Source organism: Schistocerca nitens, chromosome 1 (genome assembly GCF_023898315.1).
Source record: "Schistocerca nitens isolate TAMUIC-IGC-003100 chromosome 1, iqSchNite1.1, whole genome shotgun sequence".
In the NCBI taxonomy this organism is placed as follows: domain Eukaryota; kingdom Metazoa; phylum Arthropoda; class Insecta; order Orthoptera; family Acrididae; genus Schistocerca; species Schistocerca nitens.
Genome location: NC_064614.1, coordinates 460,926,315 through 460,952,137, shown reverse-complemented (window position 1 = coordinate 460,952,137; position 25,823 = coordinate 460,926,315). Strand labels below are relative to the sequence as shown.

At 45.2% G+C, this 25,823-nt stretch overlaps 1 protein-coding gene across 1 annotated transcript in view; it reads right to left on the bottom strand.

Moving 5' to 3' along the window:
• The window catches only part of LOC126253668 (transmembrane protein 132E), a 415,203-nt gene that overhangs the window by 63,111 nt on the left and 326,269 nt on the right, over positions 1-25,823 (bottom strand). The window contains exons 7-8 of the mRNA XM_049955226.1: positions 12,859-13,002; positions 5,431-5,633 (exon numbers count right to left, since the gene is read on the bottom strand). Coding sequence (XP_049811183.1) covers positions 5,431-5,633; positions 12,859-13,002 — 347 coding nt within the window. The remainder of the gene's footprint in view (positions 1-5,430; positions 5,634-12,858; positions 13,003-25,823) is intronic.

The window sequence follows — 25,823 nt, the reverse complement described above, 5'->3', positions numbered from 1 at the left end:
AAATGTATCAGTTTGAGGCTGTCTAGTAAACTTGAGGTTACAATACATATCTTAAGAGATATGAATACCTTTTCAGCTGAAGAGAAATGTTTCACAGTAGCAAAGATGACGTGCTCCTACCTCTTAAGGTATGTACTGTAGAGCCCCTGTTTACAAGGCAATTTCCTCTTGTTTTAATTCATACTACCTGCTCTCACAACATGGAAAGCAAACAGCTTTCAGTAGAACAGGTTCACTGTCAGAGGTATCAGAACTATTTTAACTTATAACTTCCGACTCGGTCGTTTCCGGACCATAGTCCCTTGCCTCAAACTGATACATTTACCATCCCTGAAAGTTTGTAACACCAGTGATGAATCACCCTGTACATTTTCGAGAGACAAAATAGATGGCAGTGCGAAACTTTAGAAAAACAATGCAGCAGGTACGTTGAGGTCTGACTGCACAATATGGAAGTTTTGTGTCAACGAAAATATGGCAGATGAGAGTAACTAAACGTTGATCAGGTTGCGACTATGTAGAGGAAAGAAACAAGAGAAACATTGCCAAACCTGGGATAGCATTGCCTTGGTGTAGGCTAATATACAAGGAGACATCAAAAAGTAAGTTACACGCGTCGTCCCATGCTAAGACCATTGCGGAACAAGAGCGGCGCTTTGTTAGCAGAGTAAACGAAGAAGCAGGCCACTGCAGCCGTAGCCCAGTCGTTGGTTTTCTCCACTATAGTTTTTTACATTGAAGTACCATACTCAGAAAACCTTTCTGTCAACTGACTCTGGCCTCGGAAGCCTATGCAGTTATAAGAGAGAACTTGTTCTGAAGCTACTGCAGACACGGTCCTGCTGTAGTACAGATAACAGGCGCAACACGGTGTGGGAGTGAAATTGCGCAGCAAATGGAAGCGTACTCCAAAGCTGAAGTAAGCGAGCAGTGTTATTACCGCGGGGCAAAACGTTTAATTACATAAACTGAAGGTGGAGAATGGAGAAAGAAAAGGGGAGAAACTAATGGTATCAGCTGCATCGGGACTTTATGCGCAATCAACGGGAAGAACGTAAATGTGCGCCTGGCCTTGAAGATTTTTGATTCATTGTACATCGAGGCGAATCTACTATATGAATGCGAGGTGTCTGTTATTTTGGACATATCCGAAAATACAGACATCACGAATTCGTGTAATCAAGATCTCTAATTTGCACACAGATTCACCGTGAAATTCCGCGGTATGTGGATCAAACCCAATGTCGCGTCCAGCTGTAATGAAATAGTGCTAAGAATTTGATCAAGGCCACAAAGACGTTGGTGATAGTGATGGGGAGGGAAGATCATGACATCGACCACAGACGACAATATCCAGGCAATCGAGGAAATGATTCGCTGCCACCGTACATTTTCCGGCGATGTGGATGTTCACATAGCGTTTCGCGAATGACTTCGAGACTAAGGAAAGGAGTTATATCGTCGAGTAACTGAATGATTGGTGGAATGTTCCGACCGTTGTTTATAGATAATTGGTGACTATGTTGAAAAATGCGACAATTTGAAATAAAGTGTCAGCATTCGATGAACATTGCTTGACCTGCCATAATAATATGTAACTTAATTTTTGCAGCCCCATGGCATGTATTAGGAAGGATAAGTATCAAGACAGTTTACGCTGTATTTGAAGGATATAAGCATTATAAATGTGTTGGTGTTTGTGCAATGGAAGGGAGTGGAGCGGATTGGTAACATTGGCATAGCGTTTACAGACGCTGGCCTGTAGGATACTCGAAGGAGTTCAGCAGAGGTGAGCAGGAAGTTGACCAGATGGACGAAGCAGTCTTGTCACACTTACACGGGACGTCTCTCGGCTCGAAGAGGAATTCAGTGATCCAATTGCGTTTAGAAGTTTTGCATGCCACTGTGATTAGGATGGTGACAGCATTTGATTGTGTTACTCTTAGTTTGCCCGCTATTGGACTTTAAAAATGAACGTGATGCTCCCCAATGACAGAATTAATATGCAGGATCATAATAGGAACATTTGGTGAAAGCAATATCTGGACAATCCTCAGAATCACATTCTTGAGCTGCACGATCAAGTGCCAATTGACTCACATTCTTGAATTCAGCAATATGTATGGGTGTATTTTTCTCGGCCGCTTGCCAGGAATACTGAAGCTAGGCTGACACATATGAGCAAACATCTGGTTCTGAATAATAGAATGCATTTTCATTATGAAATTTCTGTTTCCTAATTTAGTGTCGAAGTCACTTTGAAGAGTCGTTATAGAGTCTGTTATTCTTCTTCCATATATTGCATTTATATATTGCCAAATACACGTCCAAATGAATTAAGTTTTTTTTGTGTTTGACGGAGTGATAATGAATTCAACGTCTTTACCCGCAAATGAATCATTTATTATTGTTCTGTCCTTGTGAGTACTCCAGTAATCATCAAGTAGTATACATTTCTGGTTATTTGCGACAATGTCATTAACAACATTTATGAAATAAGTATTTTAATTGATATTTTGACACTTTCTTACTTGTGATAACCTCCAAATATAGGTCTGATGGAAGACTGTTTTCAGTAGCCTTTTCAACTTTCGGGGTGAAGGATTTTCTTGAAGACGAATATACAATATTTTATTAGGTGTGCACTCCTTGAAAGGCGAACATCTGTTGTACACCTCTGAGTTATATCGTCAGATTTGATCAAGAGGACTTTTGATTTTTCCACCTTTTTAGATAGTGTCGTACCAGAAGTTAGTTTATACGAGGTGCATTCAAGTTCTAAGCCCTCCGATTTTTTTTCTAATTAACTACTCGCCCGAAATCGATGAAACTGGCGTTACTTCTCGACATAATCGCCCTGCAGACGTACACATTTTTCACAACGCTGACGCCATGATTCCATGGCAGCGGCGAAGACTTCTTTAGGAGTCTGGTTTGACCACTGGAAAATCGCTGAGGCAATAGCAGCACGGCTGGTGAATGTGCGGCCACTGAGAGTGTCTTTCATTGTTGAAAAAAGCCAAAAGTCACTAGGAGCCAGGTCAGGTGAGTAGGGAGCATGAGGAATCACTTCAAAGTTGTTATCACGAAGAAACTGTTGTTAGCTCGATGTGCGGGTGCGTTGTCTTGGTGAAACAGCACACGCACAGCCCTTCCCGGACGTTTTTGTTGCAGTGCAGGAAGGAATTTGTTCTTCAAAACATTTTCGTAGGATGCACCTGTTACCGTAGTGCCCTTTGGAACGCAATGGGTAAGGATTACGCCCTCGCTGTCCCAGAACATGGACACCATTATTTTTTCAGCACTGGCGGTTACCCGAAATTTTTTTGCTGGCGGTGAATCTGTGTGCTTCCATTGAGCTGACTGGCGCTTTGTTTCTGGATTGAAAAATGGCATCCACGTCTCATCCATTGTCACAACCGACGAAAAGAAAGTCCCATTCATGCTGTCGTTGCGGGTCAACATTGCTTGGCAACATGCCACACGGGCAGCCATGTGGTCGTCCGTCAGCATTCGTGGCACCCACCTGGATGACACTTTTCGCATTTTCAGGTCGTCATGCAGGATTGTGTGCACAGAACCCACAGAAATGCCAACTCTGGAGGCGATCTGTTCAACAGTCATTCGGCGATCCCCCAAAACAATTCTCTCCACTTTCTCGATCATGTCGTCAGACCGGCTTGTGTGAGCCCGAGATTGTTTCGGTTTGTTTTCACGCGATGTTCTGCCTTCATTAAACTGTCGCACCCACGAACGCACTTTCGACACATCCATAACTCCATTACCACATGTCTCCTTCAACTGTCGATGAATTTCACACCACGCAAATTCAGAAAACGAATGAGTGCACGCTGTTCAAGTAAGGAAAATGTCGCCATTTTAAGTATTTAAAACAGTTCTCATTCTCGCCGCTGGCGGTAAAATTCTATCTGCCGTACGGTGCTGCCATCTCTGGGACGTATTGACAATGAATGTGGCATCATTTTAAAACAATGTGCATGTTTCTATCTCTTTCCAGTCCGGAGAAAAAAAATCGGAGGCCTTAGAACTTGAATGCACCTCGTAATTAAATCCACTTTGATCTGTGGTCCAAATACAGTGAGGTAGTATTTGCGAACTGGCAGTTTTCTGGTTCATTTCTTTGACAAAACAGGCCACAGACTGGCGAATATCTTGATCTTCCTTTACATGTCTGGCTGTTATGAAAGCAGTGATATGTCAATGGCACTTTCTGTGTTCTTTCATGAGACGTGCTATGAAAGCTGTACAGCATTTAAGCTTCGTGTGGTCAATTTCCCTTGCTTTTTGCATTGCCAAAGTTTTCAGGTGGCACATTCTCCTTCATTCCCTGCTGTGTCTAATTAGGACAGACCGTGTTGGTTCTATGACCAGTTCTTTTACTGCCTTGTTTCCCCAAAATAGACGTTCATTAAGTCTTTTTTTCTCCACTTAATCAAACATTACTTTGATGTTCGATGTGCTTCTTATAGATGGATGTCTCTTTTATAAAGAGCTATAGGCCGTAACTTTACGTGGATGTATATGATCGTCATCACAAGTACCTTGAAGATGTTTTCCGGAAAATTTTGTTAATAATACTAACGGTATCGGATTCCCTTACAGGTGAAGATTCATAGTCATAGCTTCTCTTTGAGGAGTACTATTTCCGCCACTAGCACTAGCACTACAATTATAAGTTCAAATGGTTCAAATGGCTCTGAGCACTATGGGACTTAACTGCTGTGGTTATCAGTCCCCTGGAACTTACAACTACATAAAAACCTAACTAACCTAAGGACATCACACACATCCATGCCCGAGGCAGGATTTGAACCTGCGACCGTAGCGGTCACGCGGTTCCAGATTGTAGCGCCTAGAAACGCACGGCCACACCGTCTATTAAGTCGTTTTATTCATCCACTTTATCATCCAGTGTATCTTCAGTTGGGCAGTCAAATGAATATTCACGTTTCTGATTAATCAGACCCACAAAAAACACTGCGAAAGTTTCGTCATCCTATCCTGCACCGCCTCCCATTGGATAACGACTTTACTTCGGGCTTGACAATATTTAAAACGTTCCAAACATTAACGGTTTTGTTCATTTTTACTAGATACGTACGAGAATACTGACAGACGTATACCAGTCAACTACTAGCTGAGATAAGTGATTGACTGGCATGATAACCCCCCCGCCCTCCCCACCTCACCCGACAAGACTGCAAGTCCAATTGTATACAAACCAAGAGCAGCAGAATCACACGTCGTCACAGGTTGTTTAGAAACGTGATATGGGTCTCTGTACAAATGTTTATGTACAAATTCCCTTCCGAGCCGACAGATGTCCCTTATTAGTAAAACCCGGATTAATATTAACAGGTGTAAGGGAGCCGCAGTCACGTAGGCAACACTTTGCCGGGCTCTGCTCACCCGGAGTGCTCGTCGGGCACGCGCCAACCCTTGACCTGGCTGAGGCGGAAGTCTGCAACGCTGACCTCGAGCGGGAACTCCGGCATCCAGACGGTGAAGCGCGCCAGCCCCGTGTACGTGCCGTACTTGACCACCACCGAGGCGTTGGACGAGCCGCGGATCTCGGAGCCGTCCACGTACACAGAGCTGCACGAGCTGGATACCTGCAGCAGGCGGTCACTCGCTGATGGACCAGCACCTCACCTCTCTCTCGCAAATGTGCCACCATCAGCAACACAGAAAGGAGCAGTTGCATTCTTTGCAGACCAGGTAACTTCGGCGCATTCCTCGTGGAAGCCAAGGGGCCTGTCCTGAAACATACCTGCAAGACAAACATCCCACACACACCAAGTCCTTTCTCTGGACACCACTCGATCTGGGCGCAACAGGATTAATATAATAGGCTCAGATGAGCTATTCTTTTCATCGAACTAAGTTCGTAGGGGTTGGCGTAAATGTATTAATCGTTACTGAGCTACTGTTAAAGAGAAAGCGACTGCACATGAAACCTCAACAGTTTACTGATTAATGAAGGGAAGGGCCAGCTCCTGTCGCTTCGGTGAGCAGATGATTATTAACTGTCATATGACTGCGATGTCATCAAAACCAACAGTCGCTCACAGAATGGGCAAGACAGGCATTCGAGAGCAGCACTTCCATGTCCAACACACCACGACACTGAAGTATTTGTTTAAAATTGCTTTTTATCGTCCATTTTTCCGTTTAAGTTACACATTTCTTTTACGTTAAGACTAATTTCGATTGTACTTGGGTATCTTCATGTGTACTATAACGGAAAAAATACCGCAGCACCAAGAAGGAGTTGTGCGAAATAAACGTAAGTTAGTAGTCGTGTTTCTACGTCTTAAAGACGATGTCAACTCAAATTTTGCTCCCGTCGTATAACAGTGGCGCTAGTGGCAAAGCTATGAGGTTTGCTTTAAATATACGCTGTAATGGGTTGGGTTGGGTTGGGTTGGGTTGTTTGGGGGAAGAGACCAAACTGCGAGGTCATCGGTCTCATCGGATTAGGGAAGGACGGCGAAGGAAGTCGGACGTGCTCTTTCGAAGGAACCATCCCGCCATTTGCCTGGAGCGACTTACGGAAATCACGGAAAACTTAAATCAGGATGGCCGGACGAGGGACTACGTTGTAACGGTCGTGAGCTTTAGTTACCTATGAGTTTGGACGTGGTGAGTTTATGTTAGTCAAGAATGCTTTAAGGCGACAGTCGCCTTTATCAACACCTTACTGAGTTTTAACGAGGTGCTGCAACGGGACTACGAGAAGCTGCATGTTCACTCCGAAGATGATGCAGTAATACTTGACATGAACGTAGCCATTGTGCATGATCGATGGCAGGTGTTCACGAGAACGTGCGGTCGCAAGAAGACCGGGCTCCGGACGGCCACGTGGCACTATCGAGAGGGAAGACCAGTGTATTCGGCGTCTGGCTTTAGAGCATTGTACTACACCTGCAGCAGCGATTTCAGCAGCTGTTGACATCACAGTGGCACAACGAACTGTGGCAGATCGGTTACTTCAGGGACAGCTCCGAGCCAGACGTCCCGTATCGTGCATTCCACTGACCCCAAAATATCGCCATTTGCGTCCTCGGTGCTGTCGAACGAGAAAGTGGAGGTCTGTCGCGTTTAGTGATGAAAGTTGGTTCTGCCTCACTGCCAGTGATGGCCATGTCTTGTCTAGAAGGAGGCCAGTTGAGGACCTGTACCAAACCTATCCGCATGCTAGACACACTGGACCTACACCTTGGGACATGGTCTGGGGTGCGATTTCATATGACAGCAGGAGCATTCTTGTGGTCATCTCACGCACCCTGGCTGTAAATCTGTAAGTCAGTCTGGTGATTCTACCAGTTGCAGTACCATCCATGAACAGCATTTCAGAGAGTGTTTTCCAACAGCGTAACGCTCGCCCACAAATCGCTGTTGCAACACAACATGCTCTACAGAGTGTCGACATGATGCCTTGGCCTGCTCGAGCACCAAATCTGTCTCCAATCGAACACATACGGGACATCATCGGACGGTAACTTCGGTGTTAGCCACAAAAAATATTAACCATTCTTGTAACAGGGTACCAAGTACAACAAATATGGAACTCCATCCCACAAACTGTCATTCAACACGTGTACAATACAATTCATGTACGTTTGCGTGCTTGAACTCAATATTCTGGTGATTACACTGCTTAATAACGTAGCAGCATATCACATTTCCAGTGGCTTATTGAGCCGTGGTGCGACCCGCGTTTGTGCTGTTTGTATGTTTCCGTCCTCTGTTGGAGGTCAGACCATATCGTTTAATTGACATGGTTGCAGTTGTTTGTCTTCTTCTCGTGTTGACTGGCACCACTTCGTTTTGCAAGCGTTGCCTGTCCGCTAGTGGCAGCAGCGGCGGTTACCGATATGTAGGAACTGTGGCTCCATCTTACGGGCGACGTCGTGGTTCTTCCGGGTGGTGTCAGTGTGCAGTTCGGTTGCGGACTGAGGGGGAACCAGGTCTGCGAAGTGCGAAGAAAAAACACCGGGACCGCTGGTGGCGCGCATGGACTGCCGGATTGAAGGCTTGTGGTCATGAGGGTGCACGACCTCGTCATAAGCCGGATCCTGCAAGCTTTGAGTTGCGTGCATTGGGATTCAAGTAGACAAACCCCCACCATTGTGACTTGGGTTCGTGTTCCTGCTCGTAGTGCTGCCGAGGCGAAGAGCAGCGAGTGGAGTGCTTGGGGAAGGCGGATCTGATTAGCTTTCGTGGACTTCTAATTACAAGTTATTGTGTTCTGTTTCTTACAGTTTGTCAAGTTCATCTAGCGGTATTTTTCCTGCCTCGTGGCTGCTAACTCCCCAGTTACCTGTCCTGGGGGTTAGTGTATGTAACGGCAGTGTACGTTTCTTCGCCTTGCCTCTGCTGTCTGGTGAGTCGTGTAGATTTCACACCTTTCTTGATTGTAGGTTGCTTGGCGATTCTTCCACCCTGGTAGTAGTGATTACTTTCTCGTTCCAGGCGCTCTAAGCACAGTATTCTGCGGGCAGAGTCCAGACCGCCGATTCCAGTTTTGGCATATTTTTATATCTTGCATTTGGTTTATTGGTCGTCAGGTCGCCTCAGCAAGATTATCATTAGTCATTCGTTAGACTGCCACTAGTCTGAAATAGCATCGTGTGAAGTGAATGCAACTCTTGGCTGCCTATCTCATCGATCGCGAAAGTGTTTCTTTCCAGACCCACTCAGAGGTCGATTCCTGGTGCACCGTCTGTGACTGGCCCTTGTGTTATGTTACTATATTTGCTGTTTTGCCGTATGTTTCTAAATTTTTTTATATAACTGCTATTCTTGGTGTTACAGCAGGTTTAAATGATTGTTCTCCAAGTTTACCATCATTTTGTCTCACCTGTTTAGTGATGAGTTGCTTGTCCTTTTAAATTAACCTTTGCAGTTGTATTTGCTGTTTTATTTTTTCTAATTTTTTTTATATAATTGCCATTCTTGGCGTTACAACAGGTTTAAATGGTTGTGCTACCAAGTTTACCAACATTTTGTCTCAACCGTTTGGTGATCAGTTGCTTGTCTTTTAAATTAACCTTTGCTGTTGCATTGCATCTTTACAGTATGTTCGTTTATATGTTATTACACATACTGGCCATTGAAATTGCTACACCAAGAAGAAAGGCAGACGATAAACGGGTATTCATTGGACAAATATATTATACTAAAACTGACATGTGATTACATTTTCACGCAATTTGGGTGCATAGCTCCTGAGAAATCAGTACCCAGAACAACCACATCTGGTCGTAATAACGGCCTTGATACGCCTGGGCATTGAGTCAAACAGAGCTTGGATGGTTTGTACAGGTACAGCTGCCCATGCAGGTTCAACACGATACCACAGTTCATCAAGAGTAGAGACTGAGGTATTGTGACGAGCCACTTGCTCGGCCACCATTGAGCAGACGTTTTCAATTGGTGAGAGATCTGAAGAATGTGCTGTCCAGGGCATCAGTCGAACATTTTCTGTATCCAGAAAGGCCCGTACACGACCTGCAACATGTGGTCGTGCATTATCCTGCTGAAATGTAGGGTTTCACAGGGTCGAATAAAGGGTAGAGCCACGGGTCGTAACACATCTGAAATGTAACGTCCACTGTTCAAAGTGCCGTCATTTCGAACAAGAGGTGACCGACACGTGTAACCAATGGCACCCTATACCATCACGCCGGGAGATACGCCAGTACGGCGATCACGAATACACGCTTCCAAGTGAGTTCACCGCGATGTCGCCAAACAGGGATGCGACCATCATGATGCTGTAACCAGAACCTGGATTCATGCGAAAAAAAAAAAAACGTTTTGCCATTCGTGCACCCAGGTTCGTCGTTGAGTACACCAGCGCAGGCGCTCCTGTCTGTGATGCAGCGTCAAGGGTAACCGCAGCCATGGTGTCCGAGCTGATAGTGCACGCTGCTACAAACGTCGTCGAACTGTTCGTGCAGATGGTTGTTGTCTTGTAAACGTACCAATCTGTTGACTCAGGGATCGAGACGTGGCTGCACGATCCGTTACAGCCATGCGTATAAGATGCCTGTTATCTCGACTGCTAGTGATACGAGGCCGTTAGGATCCAGCACGGCGTTCCGTATTACCATCCTGAACCCACCGATTCCATCTCCTGCTAACAGTCATTGGATCTCGACCAACGCGAGCAGCAATGTCGCGATACGATAAACCGCAGTCGTGATTGGCTACAATCCGACCTTTATCAAAGTCGGAAAAGTGATGGTACGCATTTCTCCTCCTTACACGAGGCATCACAACAACGTTTCACCAGGCAACGCCGGTCAACTGCTGTTTGTGTATGAGAAATCGGTTGGAAACTTTTCTCATGTCAGCACGTTGCAGTTGTCGCCACCGGCGCCAACCTTGTGTGAATGCTCTGAAAAGCTAATCATTTGCATATCACAGCATCGTCTTCCTGTCGGTTATATTTCGCGTCTATAGTACGTCATCTTCGTGGTGTAGCAATTTTAATGGCCAGTAGTGTAATTGCTGTTCTTGACGTCAAAGGCCTTCATCCGTGACTGTGGTTACTTGCCTTAAAGTTCTAATTGAGATTATATTTCCTTGTTTTTAAAACATTATTTGTTGTGTCTGTATTTTTTGCTCGTTTGGTAAATTGTAAAGCATTGAAAGCACTATTAATTACGAAGTTGTTTATTCTTTCATTAATAACGTGTGGCATCTTTATTTATTGCTGAGTCTGGAATTACCGTTTAAAATAAATGTGTAATTGCAAAAGTAAACCAATAGTAACTGGTAACGGTGGCGTCCACAATCGTAACCGAATCCTGCCTTCCTTGACTACCAGGTTTTACAAAAAATGGGTCTGAGCACTATGGGACTTAACATCTGAGATCATCAGTCCCCTAGACTTAGAACTACTTAAACGTAACCAACCTCAGGACGTCACACACATCCATGCCCGAGTTAGGATTCGAACCTGCGACCGTAGTGGTGGCGCGGTTCCAGACTGAAGCGCCCACTGTGACCGGCCCTCACTCTTACATTAACCTTTGATCTTTCGATGTTAATTAATTAAATATGTTACCTAGGCAAATGTATTCCCGAAATTTTATTATTCTACATTAATTATTTTTTGGTGCTGGGATTTTTCTTTCCGTCAGTGTATGTAGTTGCGTAACAAACCTGTTGTGTCTATACGGGAATTACACATCAGAATACCATGGCGTGCTGCACTGTTTAGTTCCTGAACAGACACGACAGATTAGTTACGCAGTTACACAGTTCTGAAGATGATCAAGTCATAGCGTTGAAAAACCCGCAACTGAGACGGAAAAATGTAGGATATTAGAAACGATAAATATCAACGCAGTTGCTGAATTCTCTCACGACGAATACGTTGGCGAAATTTTTCAAGGGTCTGTCTTGAATATCTCGATTCAAGTAAATCGACACTACTATAGCATTGTATATCGCGGAGGTAAGGCCTAAGTTTGGTTTTGATCGCGCGACTAGCAGGGGCCAAGAATCTACCAATGATAATCGAGTCTACGAAACAGAGGATCAAAAAAAGTGTATGTAATCTAGCAGGGCCTAAATGTCAGTTCATGTTAAGGTACTGCTTCTATACTCTGGGGATGGGGATAGTATCATTACAGAAATTATGACAGCTAAAAGGGCACACATAATGCTCATTAAGCAGCTGTTACAGAGTCTAGACCGAACCATTGAACTCACACTGTCGTGGCTGCGACTGCGGTTCTTCGTGGAAATTCCGCGACAATATCTGTGCATTTTGCTAGCGATTCCTCTGGGAAGATTTCAGACTCTTAGCACGGCTTAGGGTTTGCCGTTCACCTGGATCCGCTTTCTCGGCAGTATGCTATGTGAGACAGTTATTGGGGTCAATACGATGACGACTACTGATATCTGTGCCTCTTGATCGTAATAGCCAGCTGTTGTAACAAGTAGCAGAGTAAAAACGCCTTGACTCGTCTTTAGTATGACTTCTGAGGCGTGCCACTGGTCTAGCGCTGGTCGCGGAATATGCTACAGCAATCTTCGTGACCTATCGTCCAAATTGTAAATGCGAACAAGTCGTTGAAATTACAATTGATCTTTTTCCATGGTCAGTGCTGGACAACCAGAAACAATTCGATATTGCAGTGCTTGTGTTATTCCGAATTGCGAGTTCCTTTGGACATACGTACAAGCATTGCGGCGGCTAAAGCCGTTATGAATACATTAAGTATATTCTCAATTGCGAATATGGACAACCATCATCTGTAGGATGTAATGACGACAACGAAAATTTGACTAATATCCGGATTTCCCGCTCATCGTCAGCGGTCGCCTTACCATCTGGCTATCGGTACACGACTCACGGCCAGACCCAAACTTCAATATGTCATCAACAATGCGTCTATAACCTGTACTCGTACATCTACTACTTATATTCCTGTACAGGTCAGACGTTGTACTTGAAAGTCGCTTTCCCGGTATCGGCAGATAAATACGATATTGCAGTGTCAAATGGTAAGCCGACCTTTCAACATAGGCGAGAAATTCGAGATCGAGCCCAGTCTGACACAAATATTCATTCTCATCATTCCGTTCTACAGCTGATGGTTGTCCACATTCACAATTGCGAATACATTTAACGTAAACCAGAAATAAGTCTTCGATACTGGGTACAGAAAGCAGTGCTCGGGTTTAAAATCACTCCTGAACGTGGTACAGCACAGTGTTCTAGGAAACTGAAAAAATATTTCCCAGGTTAAATATATGGTTTACACAAACAAAAATTTGCAAAGACATTCACAGAGGATCATCAGGCAGTCGCTTTACCTTGAGCACGCTCTCGTCCTCGGAGTGGCAGGCGGACTGCAGCGTGACGTCAGCCACCTTGCCCGCCTGGCTCACGATGAACACCTTCATGGCCTGCGACACCTGGTGGCCGGTCAGCACCGCGGTGTTCATCACCTCCCAGTTCTGAAACACGGTCGGAGGTTCTCTTTCAAGCTGCTGTAAATTCTCCGATTGATATAAAGTAATGGCAAATCTGATCCTAAGACGATGAACAAATATTCCGTGAACTACTGCACCTAGCTTCTGACTCGACTATATGATTGTCACACAACATATTACATTAACCTCGGTGTGAGCACGCTGCATGTTTAGTAGAGTTATGTTACACTTTTTCTGCGAATCAATCTACCAACATACAAAAATTTGCCACAGAACAAGGTTACGTTAATTTTAGAACTATTTTATTTTATAACGATCGACATAAGTACATGATTATCAACACAATTACAGGATTTTACCATGTGCAGTTTTTTTACTTATGCTGAAAGAAAACCTAATGCAAGTACTAAGATATTAAGATGTAATGTTTTTATGTGAATGGATCAACGTTCATGTAAAAGTTTGAAGTTACTGGGTGAATCACTAACAATGTAAGGTAGCCCAACTAACTCACCGTTACTATAGTTCTAACAACGACGAAGCAGTATGGTTAGCTCTTTCACGAGGCGTATTCGGAAAGTAATGTCCGATTAGGCGCCAAATGGAAACTACTGTGAAAGTCCGATGGAACTTTGCGCAGATGTGTTGGACAGTGTCTTTAACGTGCCTCTCGATCGCTTCACGCCGCTCATTATTGTTCAGGGCGCTAAGTGATCATCTACAAATGCCTAAAGCAACACTGTCTCCCACAAAGTATATGGAACTGGTGAGACATTTCGCCTGAAGCTATGCAGCCGACATAACATAAATGTCATGCGTTTCGTTCTTCAAAACAATTTTCAGAAGCATTCTGCAGCGTCTTCGATGGGGAGTGTTTGATCACCCTCAATACAGCCCTTAATTGGCTCCCTCGGATGTTCATCTCTAGTCACATAAACCGCTGGCTATGAAGACAACGACGAAAGACAGACCAGCGTAGAGAATTGGTGGAAAGCTCAAACAACTGCTTTCTGTGATGAGGTTACTAGAAAGTTTGTACAAAACGACGACCAATGTCTAAGTCGGAGCGGCGACTAATTAGAGAAGTAGTTGGAAAGTGTGGATAACTGTTTCGAATTAAAAATTTTTGATTTTCACTGTGGTTTCCATTTCGCGACAGATCGGATCTTACCTTCCGAACAGCCCTCGTACGTCTCTTGGTACGTTGGTACCTTATAACTAACGTTAGATACAGTTTTCTACGTAAAGAACTGAAGATGGTTGTATGTGGCTTAATCAGCAATTTTGGGTGCTAAAAATCTGTAATGATTTTAGGCGACTCACTTACAAAACAGAAAACAGAATATCTTTCATGTTATATTTACAGTGGTAACACTAGACGCTTCTTGATATGGGCCGACTGAAATGTCTACCTCGCCTGCAAATTCTGACAGTATTTTGGTAGTCAGTTTTGTTACGACCTTCATATGCTATACAAAGTTTCGGTAACAGTCGCCAATATACCGTATTACTAACTTGCCTAAGGCAGCAAAATCCAAATGCGAGATTGAATCACTGTTTTTGTGTGCCAAGATTAATTGGGATTGTACATCTAACGTACACTATATTATCAAAAGAATCCGGACACACCCTAAAACATACGTTTTTCAGATTAGGTGCATTGTGTTGCCACCTACTGTTAGGTACTCCATATCAGCGACCTGAGTAGTCATTAGACATCTTGAGAGAGCAGAATGTGGCGCTCTACGGAACTCACGGGCTTCGAACGTGGTCAGGTGATTGAGTGTCACTTGTGTCATACGTCTGTACGCGAGATTTCCACACTCCTAAAAATCCCTAGGTCCACTGTTTCCGAAGTGATAGTGAAGTGGAAACGTGAAGGGACACGTACAGCACAAAACACAAAAGCGTACAGGCCGACCTCGTCTGCTGACTGACAGAGACCGCCGACAGTTGAAGAGGGTTGTAATGTGTAATAGGCAGACATCTACCCAGATCATCACACAGGAATTCCAAACAGTGTCAGGATCCACTGTAAGTACTATGACTACTACGACGTTTAGGCAGGAGGTCAGAAAACTTTAATTTCATGGTCGAGTGGCTACGCATAAGCCACACATCAAGCCGGTAAATGTCAAATGACACCTCGTTTGGTGTAAGGAGCGTAAACATTGGACGATTGAACAGTGGAAAAACACTGCGTGGAGTGACAAATCACAGAACACAATGTGGGGATCCGATAGCAGGGTGTGGGTATGGCGAATGCCCGGTGAACGTCATCTGCCAGCGTATGTAGCGCCAACAGTAAATTTCGGAGGCGGTGGTGTAGTTGTGTGGTTGTATTTTTCATGGAGAGAGAGCTTGCAACCCTTGTTGTTTTGCGTGGCACTATCACAGCACAGGCCTACATTGATGTTTTAAGCACCTTCATGCTTCCCACTGTTGAGAGCATTTCGGGGATGGCGATTGCATCTTTCAACACGATAGAGCACCTTTTCGTAATGCACGGCCTGTGGCGGAGTGGCTACACGACAATAACATCTCTGTAATAGACTGCCCTGCTCAGAATCCTGACCGGAATCCTATAGAAAACCTTTGGGATGTTGTGGAACGCTAACTTCGTACCAGGCCTCACCGACCGACATCGACACCTCTCTTCAGTGCAGCACTCCGTAAGAATAGTCTGCCATTCCCCAAGAAACCTTCCTGCACACGATTGAGCGTATGCCTGCGAGAGTGGAAGCTGCCATCACCATATTGAATTCCAGCATTACCGATGGGGGGCGCCACGGACTTGTACATCATTTCCAGCCAAGTGTGTGGAATACTTCTGATCACATAGTGTATATGACAATGAATCTCAGTTTATTGTGACGCACTGCCTTACAGAGAGATTCGTAGGATAGAGGCATTTTGCGTTTTATTTCCGATAATGGTGATACGGTGTCTTCCTTAGTTGAGAGAAACGTCTACCATACAAATGAAATCTCGATTATCCACTCCTGATGTGCCAGGCTGTGCTAGCAATCCTGCGTTTCAAACTGCAGCAAATACCTGATTCTGCCGCTGGGTTCGTTCCTAAAAAAAAATCTGCAATCCAAACTCCACCGACGATGGATTGTTAAAACCTAATATTTCTGCTTCCCGGCACAATATATGAAAAATTTCAATTTTTGTTCATTTTTTGTTTATTTGAGTGTTCGTACTTTTTGAAATACGAATATATTTACACGGAAAAAATTTATAAGATATAGCGGTATCAGGAATCAGACAGTATCTGAGGTCTGTTTGCTCATTCAGTGGCAGTTCGGGACGGTTCGCGCAGTACCCCTTGATCTCCAGTAATGTTAAGTATCTCTAATATTTCAAGCAGTGATACTTCCTGGCAATTGTGACCAGGGCGCAGTATTTCTACATATTCTGTGTACCTGTGTCTTGTTTCCAGACAATGCTGCGCAAAGTTGGAGTGTTTTTTCCAGCTTACAGATTTTGTGTCTCCATGTGGTGGTTCGGATGCTCCAGGGAGTAGCAGGTGCGTGATGTGTACGTAATCAACTAATGTTGCCGCAGAACCCGCAAAGGTGAAATCCTTGACTCTTGTAGGATGCTGAACATGCAGCTTGACGGGAAGGCACTAACTGACAGTCATACCCCACAGTGGTGTATCAGGTCAATCATCTGTAACGTCGAGAGTGATGCTCAGCTGTATGGGAGAGTCCTGTAGTCTAGAGGGGACTGGACCAGTTCTGTGTAGATCTGTATCAGAGCAGAGCGGTCCTCGCCACAATTTCTGGCGCTGCGGCATCATAGAGCATTCTGGCGCGACCAACCTGTCCACTTTAGACATTCCCAGAAAACGATGAGAGTCCACCACATTGGGGAACTGGCGTCAAGGTATAGATGCGAATGGGGATGGACTGTACGGCGACGATAGAGGGCATTAAGCAGATCTTGGCAGCTGAGAAATGGAAGCCATGAGTGGAAGCCAAGGATTGGCTCAGTATATTGCTTCCTACAGTCTGCTTTCAGCAACGCTAATTCAAAGAGGAGGACACCATAGGTCCAACCAGACCGTTGATAGCCACTAAAAGGAGAGGAACCCTGCGTAATCTCACTCTTCTGCATATAATGTTTACGCCAGGCAAAAGCCGTTTCGATTGTAGACTCTAGGTGTTCTAAATTATCTGCATTAGAGTGGTCTTGGCGAAAACTATCCTGGATCGAAACCAAAATGTTCCTGGATTCAAGAATCCAGCCTTCGACACACAATACGTCCAAGTAACTTGCAGAGGACGTTAATTAAACTGACCAGACAATATCTGTCTATCTGAAGAGGCGATTTACCCGATCTCAGGACTGGAATATACACTTCCTCGCAATTCGGAAGGGAATTCGCTCTCGCTCCAAATACGCTTAAAAATGGGAAGTATATGACGTTGGGTAACAGCCATAACTGCCGGAACCTTTGGTTATGCACACAATCTGGTCCAGGAGCCACGTAGAGACCAAGGGCGCCTTCAAATTCTCACTCGGTAAATGGGATCATGGTGGTGGAGAACAGACGGTGTTTGAGAAGACAGAATGCAGGCTGAAAGTGGAGCGATACCGAGGCCTGGACGAAATGCTGAGCGGAATGCTCAGTGATAGAGTCTGGGCTCGTGAGAATAATACAATTCAGGGAAATTTCCAGGACATCTGTAGGGGGACGGCAGCCAAAAAACGCCTGACCTTTGCCCGTACCTGTGAAGAATGAGTATGCGGTCATATGGCAGTAACGTGTCATTCCCAACAAATCCGTTTCCTGTGTTTGATAAAGGGCATGGGCACAAAGCTATTTAAAGGCAAAGAGGTGTTCGAGAGATCGATGCCATTTGACGTGTTCGAGGGCACTATGGCGGTCTTGAACAGCCACAGGAATTTCGGAGTTCTACCGAGAGGCAGTCTTCTAACAGGGAGAACCCAAGGAAGAAGGAATCGGTGAAGCAGCAGCTGAGGATGATGGTCAAACTCTGTACTGACTCATGAGTGCAGTTACATGGTCGAGCAGTTGTGGCGGCAGCTGAGGAAAACGCATCCCAGTCCGCATTACTAGAGACCCAGCTGGGAGGGCATTCAGGTGAGTGATATTGGTGAAATAAGACAATCAGAAAAATTGATCGCTATCACACAAATCCTTATGAACTCCCCACTGAACAGAGGGGAGAAATCCAGGGCTACAACGGAATGATCAATAGCTGTGAAAGTGCCTTGTGCCACACTAAATTATGTGGGGCTCTGGTGTTGAGAAGGCAATGATCAAGCTGTGCCAGCAGGCCTTCTGCAATCCTGCTCCACTCAGTGGTCACAGCACCAACCAACAGAGGGCTATGGGCATCAAAGTTCCCAAGGAGATGGAAAAAGTGAGTGAGATGTCGAAGGAGTGCAAGAAGATGGTTGAAATGGCTCTGAGCACTATGGAACTTAACTTCTGAGGTCATCATACCCCTAGAACTTAGAACTACTCAAACCTAACTAACCTAAGGACACCACACACATCCATGCTCGAGGCAGGATTCGAAACCTGCGATCGTAGCGGTCGCGCGGTTCCAGACTGTAGAGCCTAGAACCGCTCGGTCACCCCAGCCAGCGTGCAAGTAGAGCAGGATGCATAGAATGCTTGTCTTTGATGGAGATAGAAATTTCATTGTGTTACTGGTGAGTCTAACTGGATCCAAATGGCCACTGCTTGAAGTGCAGTATCAAGAAGAACACAGAAACTAACACTGTCCAAGGGGACAAACGTGCAGACTCCACTGGAGGCTCACAAAGGCTGACCTGGCTCTGGCAGAAAGTTTGGAAAACAAAAAAACGAGATTCCTGCAGTAAAACACAAGCTACAGAGTAGAGAGAAAGAACAGACTGCAATTCCAGAAAGTGTCGATAATAACCATTCCATTGGAGGAGAGTAGTACAAGAGGCTGAATGGGCGTCGAATGAGCCGGAATCGGCCATTGTGCTGAGTCAGTGTGTCACCGGTAAGGATGAAATGAATGTGAGGTCAGACCTTGATTGAAGAAGGGGGCGTCATCTAGGATGTTGGAGGAGGGAGATGGCGGCCACCCCCGACTTATGCATCTTCTTCTCCTTCAGAGGACCATTGGAGGTAGGTCAGGAAGAGAGCAAGTCGCAACAATATCAGGACCCAAAGATAACGAGCCGCCTTGAAGGCCACAGAGAGATGGCGTGGTGGTGGTGGGGGGGGGGGGAGAGGCTCCTAGAGGGAGCCCCATCCCCACTGCGTGCCAGAGAAGAGGGTTTCTTCTCTGCCCGAGGAGACGAAGTGGTTCCATGAGGGGAGGGAATGGGAGCCGTTAGGGAGGAGGAAAGGAATGGAGGACAGGATGGATGTAAGAAGGAAGGAGGAGGAGGAGGGAAGGCCGTAGCAGCAGTCTTAAAGATAGTCTTAAACATACCGGGTGGCAAGTAGGATAAACGGTCGAGAATTTTGAATTCATGAAATCTGATTCTCTGATGCATAATTTTCTAAAACCAGGTTGCTTCTAATGCCCCAAAAGCACAGCTTGCCCTAAAATGATTATTGACAGTATTTTCTACAAGGAATACCTGAATTAACAGTAAAACTTGAACGATGTAGCTTGATGAAATTACGCTTCAAGTCTATACTCGTATTCAGTGATTTTCTAAAAGTTGGCATTGAAAAGAGGAGGTGAAGATTAAAGGTCCAGACGCAAATTACAAATCTGTGCCGCCGTTCGCACTTGTCAAATACGCAGCTGTGTTCGCTTGTGTGTGACGTCGCGGCTCTGTCAATAGCACCCTCCCCCCCTCCCTCCCCCCCCCCCCCCCTCCGACGAACGCCGGACCGTGCATAGGTGTGGTGTGTGAGCACACAGGCGCAGCAGCAGCGCTGGACCCTTGCCCCACCCCTTCCCCTCCTCCTCCTCCTCCTCCTCCTCCCTCCACCAACGCCTCGCTTACTTTTACTCTGTCACCGTACCGTGACAAAGGTCGGTATCAGCTCGCTCCATTACCCGCACAAAGCGCCGGGCTGACCCGGCCTTCCCAGGGTCCGGACGCCATCGACAGCTCACACCAAATCCGCGGCCTCCACTCTAAAGTGGGCCGCGGTGTTCGTGTGTGTGTGTGTGTGTGTGTGTGTGTGTGTGTGTGTATGGGTGTGTGAGAGAGAGGAGCGGAATTCGGAACCGACGCTAGAGGCCTGTCTGAACGGAATCATTGCCGTTTGAGGGTCTTGGTGTCACGAATGCTACCACGAACAACGTCGCATGCCAGCCCTCATACTGCTTATTACTAGAGGTCAGAAATGAGTTCTGTGTACCCATTTTCAACTCACCAGAGGGTACTCTGACGTCATTCCGAACTCACTGTCTCCGTGTGCTCACCCATTTAACTTAGTTCACATGGCTCTGAGCACTATGGGACTTAACATTTGTGGTCATCAATCCTCCTAGAACTTAGAACTACTTAAACCTAACTAACATAAGGACATCACATACATCCATGCCCACGGCAGTATTCGAACCTGCGACCGTAGCGGTCGCACGGTTCCAGACTGAAGCTCCTAGAACCGGTCGGCCACTGCGGCCGGCCCACCCATTTAACTGAAAACTCGTCTGTTGTCGGTTAGAAATCTATACTTAACTTTTTTTGAAGAGTACTATAAATTTATTTTATTATTTAATCTCTATTGAGAGAATATCTAACAATTACATTAACACAGTACAGAGTTTGTGTTGACAGTACAAGAAAACAGAACATGAAGATGAAGTGTATATTTGTATGTGATTAATTGGGAAATTAAATTTACAGCAGTTTTCAAAGAAGTTATAGAAAAGAATGATAAGTTACACCACTCGCTATTAGCCCATAAAAGCAAGTTTCTGCGATGAAAAGAATACACAAATAGCGTGCTTTTTGGCCGCAGGGACATAACAGTTTTCGTTTTCTCGTGATGGATGTGCAATAAATAACTTTGTCTGCATTTGACGAAATTTGTTTTCTTATATGTCTGAAGCATGGACTATAGCATCGAACTTATTCCAGACGTCACACTCACATTTGCAACTGTATACATTGCATCAGCTAATTTTCACCGTACACCCTCTACAGTCACATAAAGCACAGCTTTGTTAGAGGCCACCTGGTCCCAACAACCAGGCATTTCGCTCTGTCGGTATTACTTTACAACACCAAGTTCGTGCATTCAACTTCCATACTGTACGTCACGACTAGCACGACCAGAAAGTGACGGCAGCGCCACAGTTCTCAGACTCTCAGACCCGTTGTACTCGTGGAACTACCAGAAGGAAGGAAGGAAGCCGGTGTAGCGGTGACGTAACAGTGACGCCTTGATTTCTAGTGTATGCAACCCTCAACATTACACCCGTACGCGCTTTATTTTCGATCTCTTCTTACCGCACGCGATAAAACTTACATTCCTTTTACACGGTCAACAGTTCAAGATATCGAAATGCGAATCTCGCCGAAAGACGGTAGGAATAGGGGCACACAATTTTGGTCACGGGTAAGAAACACTCTTAATCCTTGTAGCAATTGAAGTACTGGATCGAGTATTGATATTTCTGTTTCCTAAACATATATGAGATATGTGTTAAGAGAACGAGATTTTCACTCTGCAGCGGAGTGTGCGCTGATATGAAACTTCCTGGCACATTAAAACTGTGTGCCGGAACGAGACTCGAACTCGGGACCTTTGCCTTTTGCGGGCCTCTACCAACTGAGCTACCCAAGCACGACTCACGCCCCATCCTCACAGCTTTGCTTCTGCCAGTACCTCGTCTCCTACCTTCCAAACCTTACATAAGCTCAGTTGGTAGAGCAGTTGCCCGTGAAAGGCAAAGGTCCCGAGTTCGAATCTCGGTCCGGCACACCGTTCTAATCTGCCAGGAAGTTTCATATCAGAGCACACTCCGCTGTAGAGTGAAAATTTCATTCTGGTATTTTTTTTTCTTTTTTTCTTCTGGGTCCGTACCTCAGCCTGTAGCAACGGAACTCTTATAGGCTGACTTTGTTGTCTGTCTGTCCGACTCTTCCAAACCTGAAACTTCGCCGCAGATTAAAACTGTGTGCCGGACCGAGACTCGAACTCGGGACCTTTGCCTTTCGCGGGCAAGTGCTCTACCAACTTTTTTTTTTTAATTAAAGGGGCGATCACATAGTGACAATCACAAATTTAAAGGAACAGGGATTTTTTTTTATTTATTTTCAATAAAGATCACTCTGTTAAAAGGAACATGTAGATCATTTCATGGTATAGTATGTGCATTACATATTGAGTGGTGAGAGAAGCGTGAGGTTCATTATCAGCTGTCAAATGTGCACACCGTCTGCACCCGGCACATCCCAACTGCGTGGTGGGTCGAGGCAGACTGCCTGAAGATAGCTGGCAAAGGTTTTCCCATAGTGTGACCATCTATGAACCTCATTGTGGGCTTGCTGCAAGAAATACCAAAAGTCAAGACGCGACTTGGCAGCATCCCCATATAGGTACGCGATCGTCCAACCTTTGACCCAGATGATCGACTGTGATTTAGTCGCTGGAAAGTAGTCATTCTCCGAATGTAAGAAGGAAGAAGGTGTAATATGTTGCGGGGTCACACGGAGGTAGAAAGCTACCATCTGTCTTCCTAGGAGCCAGACGTCCTCCACCGCAATACAAGTTAAGCGGTGATGGTCGTCATCCACTTGGCGACATTTCGGGAAACCAGCTGAGCTACCCAAGCACAACTCACGCCCCCTCCCCACAGCTTTACTTCCGCTAGTACCTCGTCTCCAAACTTTACGGAAGCTCTCCTGCGAAACTAGCAGAACTAGCATTCCTGAAAGAAAGGATATTGCGGAGACATGGCTTAGCCACAGCCTGTGGGATGTTTCCAGAATGAGATTTTCACTCTGCAGCGGAGTGTGCGCTGATATGAAACTTCTGGCACAAGTACAGCTGTGAGGACGGGGCGTGAGTCGTGCTTGGGTAGCTCAGTTGGTAGAGCACTTGCCTGCGAAAGGCAAAGGTCCCGAGTTCGAGTCTAGGTCCGGCACACAGTTTTAATCTGTCAGAAAGTTTCATATCAGCGCACACTCCCCTGCAGAGTGAAAATCTCATTCTGGGAACATCCCCTAGGCTGTGGCTAAGCCATGTCTCCGCAATATCCTTTCTTTCAGGAGTGCTAGTCCTGCACGGTTCGCAGGAGAGCTTCTGTAAGGTTTGGAAGGTAAGAGACGAGGTACTGGTAGAAATAAAGCTGTGAGGATGGGGCGTGAGTCGTGCTTGGGTAGCTCTGTTGGTAGAGCATTTGCCCGCGAAAGGCAAAGGTCCCGAGTTCGAATCTCGGTCCGGCACACAGTCTTAATCTGCCAGGAAGTTTCAGATATGTGTTAAAACCGAAAAGTTAAGTTGCTGGAATTGGAGGCAAACATTGTCGCGTGTGGCTTGCAAGCTTACTAACTGTTATGACTTCCTTTGCACGATGTATGGTTCCATAGTGGGTATAGGAGCGAGGAACAGGGTGGTTATGAGCAGAGAATTCAGCTATTTATTTATTCCGCATCTAATACCAAGTAGTGAAAAATAATATATAACTTTGTTGCTGTAGTTGTAGTGTCAGTTGCTAACAGTAGCTGTGAGTGTAAAAATATATACAGATACAAAAGATTTATAATTCTGTCACTCCTTAGCACAGTGTCTATTGGGAAGATGTCGAGCTCATGCCATTATGAAAGTCTGTAAGTGTTATTCAACTGGCAAACACACAAAATGGGGTCAGTGCAAGAATGTACGAACTTAAGTACATCCACTACTGGAGCTGCCAAGAGGGGCTGCTTGCATCTCATTGGCAGCGGCGTATTTGTTCATGGCACCGCCCTTGTTCCGCGAAGCCGGCTGTAGGAAACGCGGCGGCATGAATGGCAGACCGCGTATTTGAAAGGACGGCCCAGCGAATATCGGCCCATACCGCACCAACATTTTCTGAAAACGTCATTTCCATTCTCGAATCCTTCACGAAATAAAAAGGTTGTAAATGATAGGTTATTCTCCGAATATAAATGTCACCGGTTTGCTAACAAAAGTTGTTTCCTTATTCGACATCCAATTGGTAACAGCCAAAGATACGTCTTCTGTTATTTATGTAAGTTAATAGAGTACAGCGCTTTTTTTTAGATTGTTGCTACATTAATACATCGTCTAGTTTTGTTCTTCCACCTCCTCCTCTTGCATCACGCGGCAAGCGTCCTGTGATGATAGGCCATACATTGTATTGCGGCCAGTGTGCAACGCGATACGATGAAATGTTGATTCAGCTTTGCTACTGATAGCTTTCTGCTTTGTAAATGACGTTCATCCGTCACGTCAGTAGCAAGTGCTGTGCCGCGGTTCCCACATCGGTTATTCGCTAACCTGTCATTTGTCCCCTCTGATACATCTGTATCATTAAGGCAAACCAACAACTAACAGACGACGCTATTCTGGAAATTCTGCCAGCCTTGACATGAAAATTGATTACTGTCCCTTCATTGGACTGCAATAAATCATTCCTTTCTAGGTTTCGTATCTCAGTCGGTAAAAACGGAGCTCTCATACAGTACGTGAATTCGCAAATGCGAATGAGGACAACCAGCAGGTGTAGAATTGAATGACGACAGTGAAAATTTGTGCCGGATCGGGAATCGAAACCAGATTTGTCGCTTATCGCAAGCGGTCGCCTTACCCTTTTCTTTTTTTCTTTTTTTCTTCTTTTTTTAAATACCACATGATGATGTGCAATTAGCATCAATAACAAACAAACCATAAATGGAATTAAAAAACTACCTCCTGGTAGAACAAACAAAATGCTATCCGCGCCCCGCCAACTTGCGGCTAGACTCACTCAGAATCTTGAAATTTCAAACATTTGATTGGCTATGATTCAGCAACCGTATGCTATTTAGTTACAGGACGTACATAAAGCCACTTCCGTTGCACAAAATTTTGTCAGTTGACCACGGTTTCGATTGCACTAGGGCAATCTTAATCAGAATAAAAAGTTACACGTCCATTTCTGTTCGACGAGAGCACTTTTGCTCAAATGTTTTAAATCATGATGCGATCACATGTATTCCATGTAACTTTTTATTCTGATGAAGATTGCCCTAGTGCAATCGAAACAGTGGCCAATTGACAGAATTTTGTATAACCGAACTGGCTGTAAATACGTTTTGTAATTGTTAAGCACTCAGAATCACAAAGCAGTCGGTCATGTTCAGAGAACGTCTTCGCGAAGGATATTCCATTTCGCCGGTACATTGGACAAGGTTCCGGTATTATACACTCACACCAAAATCACCTTCTCATACCCGCGACATTCCAGCTGCAGGGGCGATCGAAGAAGGCACTAGCCAAAAAGTTGGCGTAGTACTGACGGTATCGCGGATGGTGCATGAGAAAAGTAAAGCGACCTTGCAGCAATGTTCAAAAATCAAAAAATGTCTTATTGCCTTCAGGGAACAAATAAGAGATCGAGAGGAGTTTTATCCAGTTCACCGCGTTGGTCTTTGTACGTGGGAAATAAGCCTCATCTGGGAACAGAAGTGTCTTCGGTGTAATGGCATAGGGAGCCGTACGTAGAAGAAAGTCAAGCATTTTCTGAATCAACTGCCACACCTCTGCTGAAGATCAACAGATCAGTCGATGTTCGACAGTCAGGAACCGCGCAACCGCTTCGGTCGCAGGTTCGAATCCTGCCTCGGGCATGGATGTGATATCGGTAGGTTAGTTAGGTTTAAGTAGCTCTAAGTTCTAGGGTACTGATGACCTCAGATGTTAAGTCCCA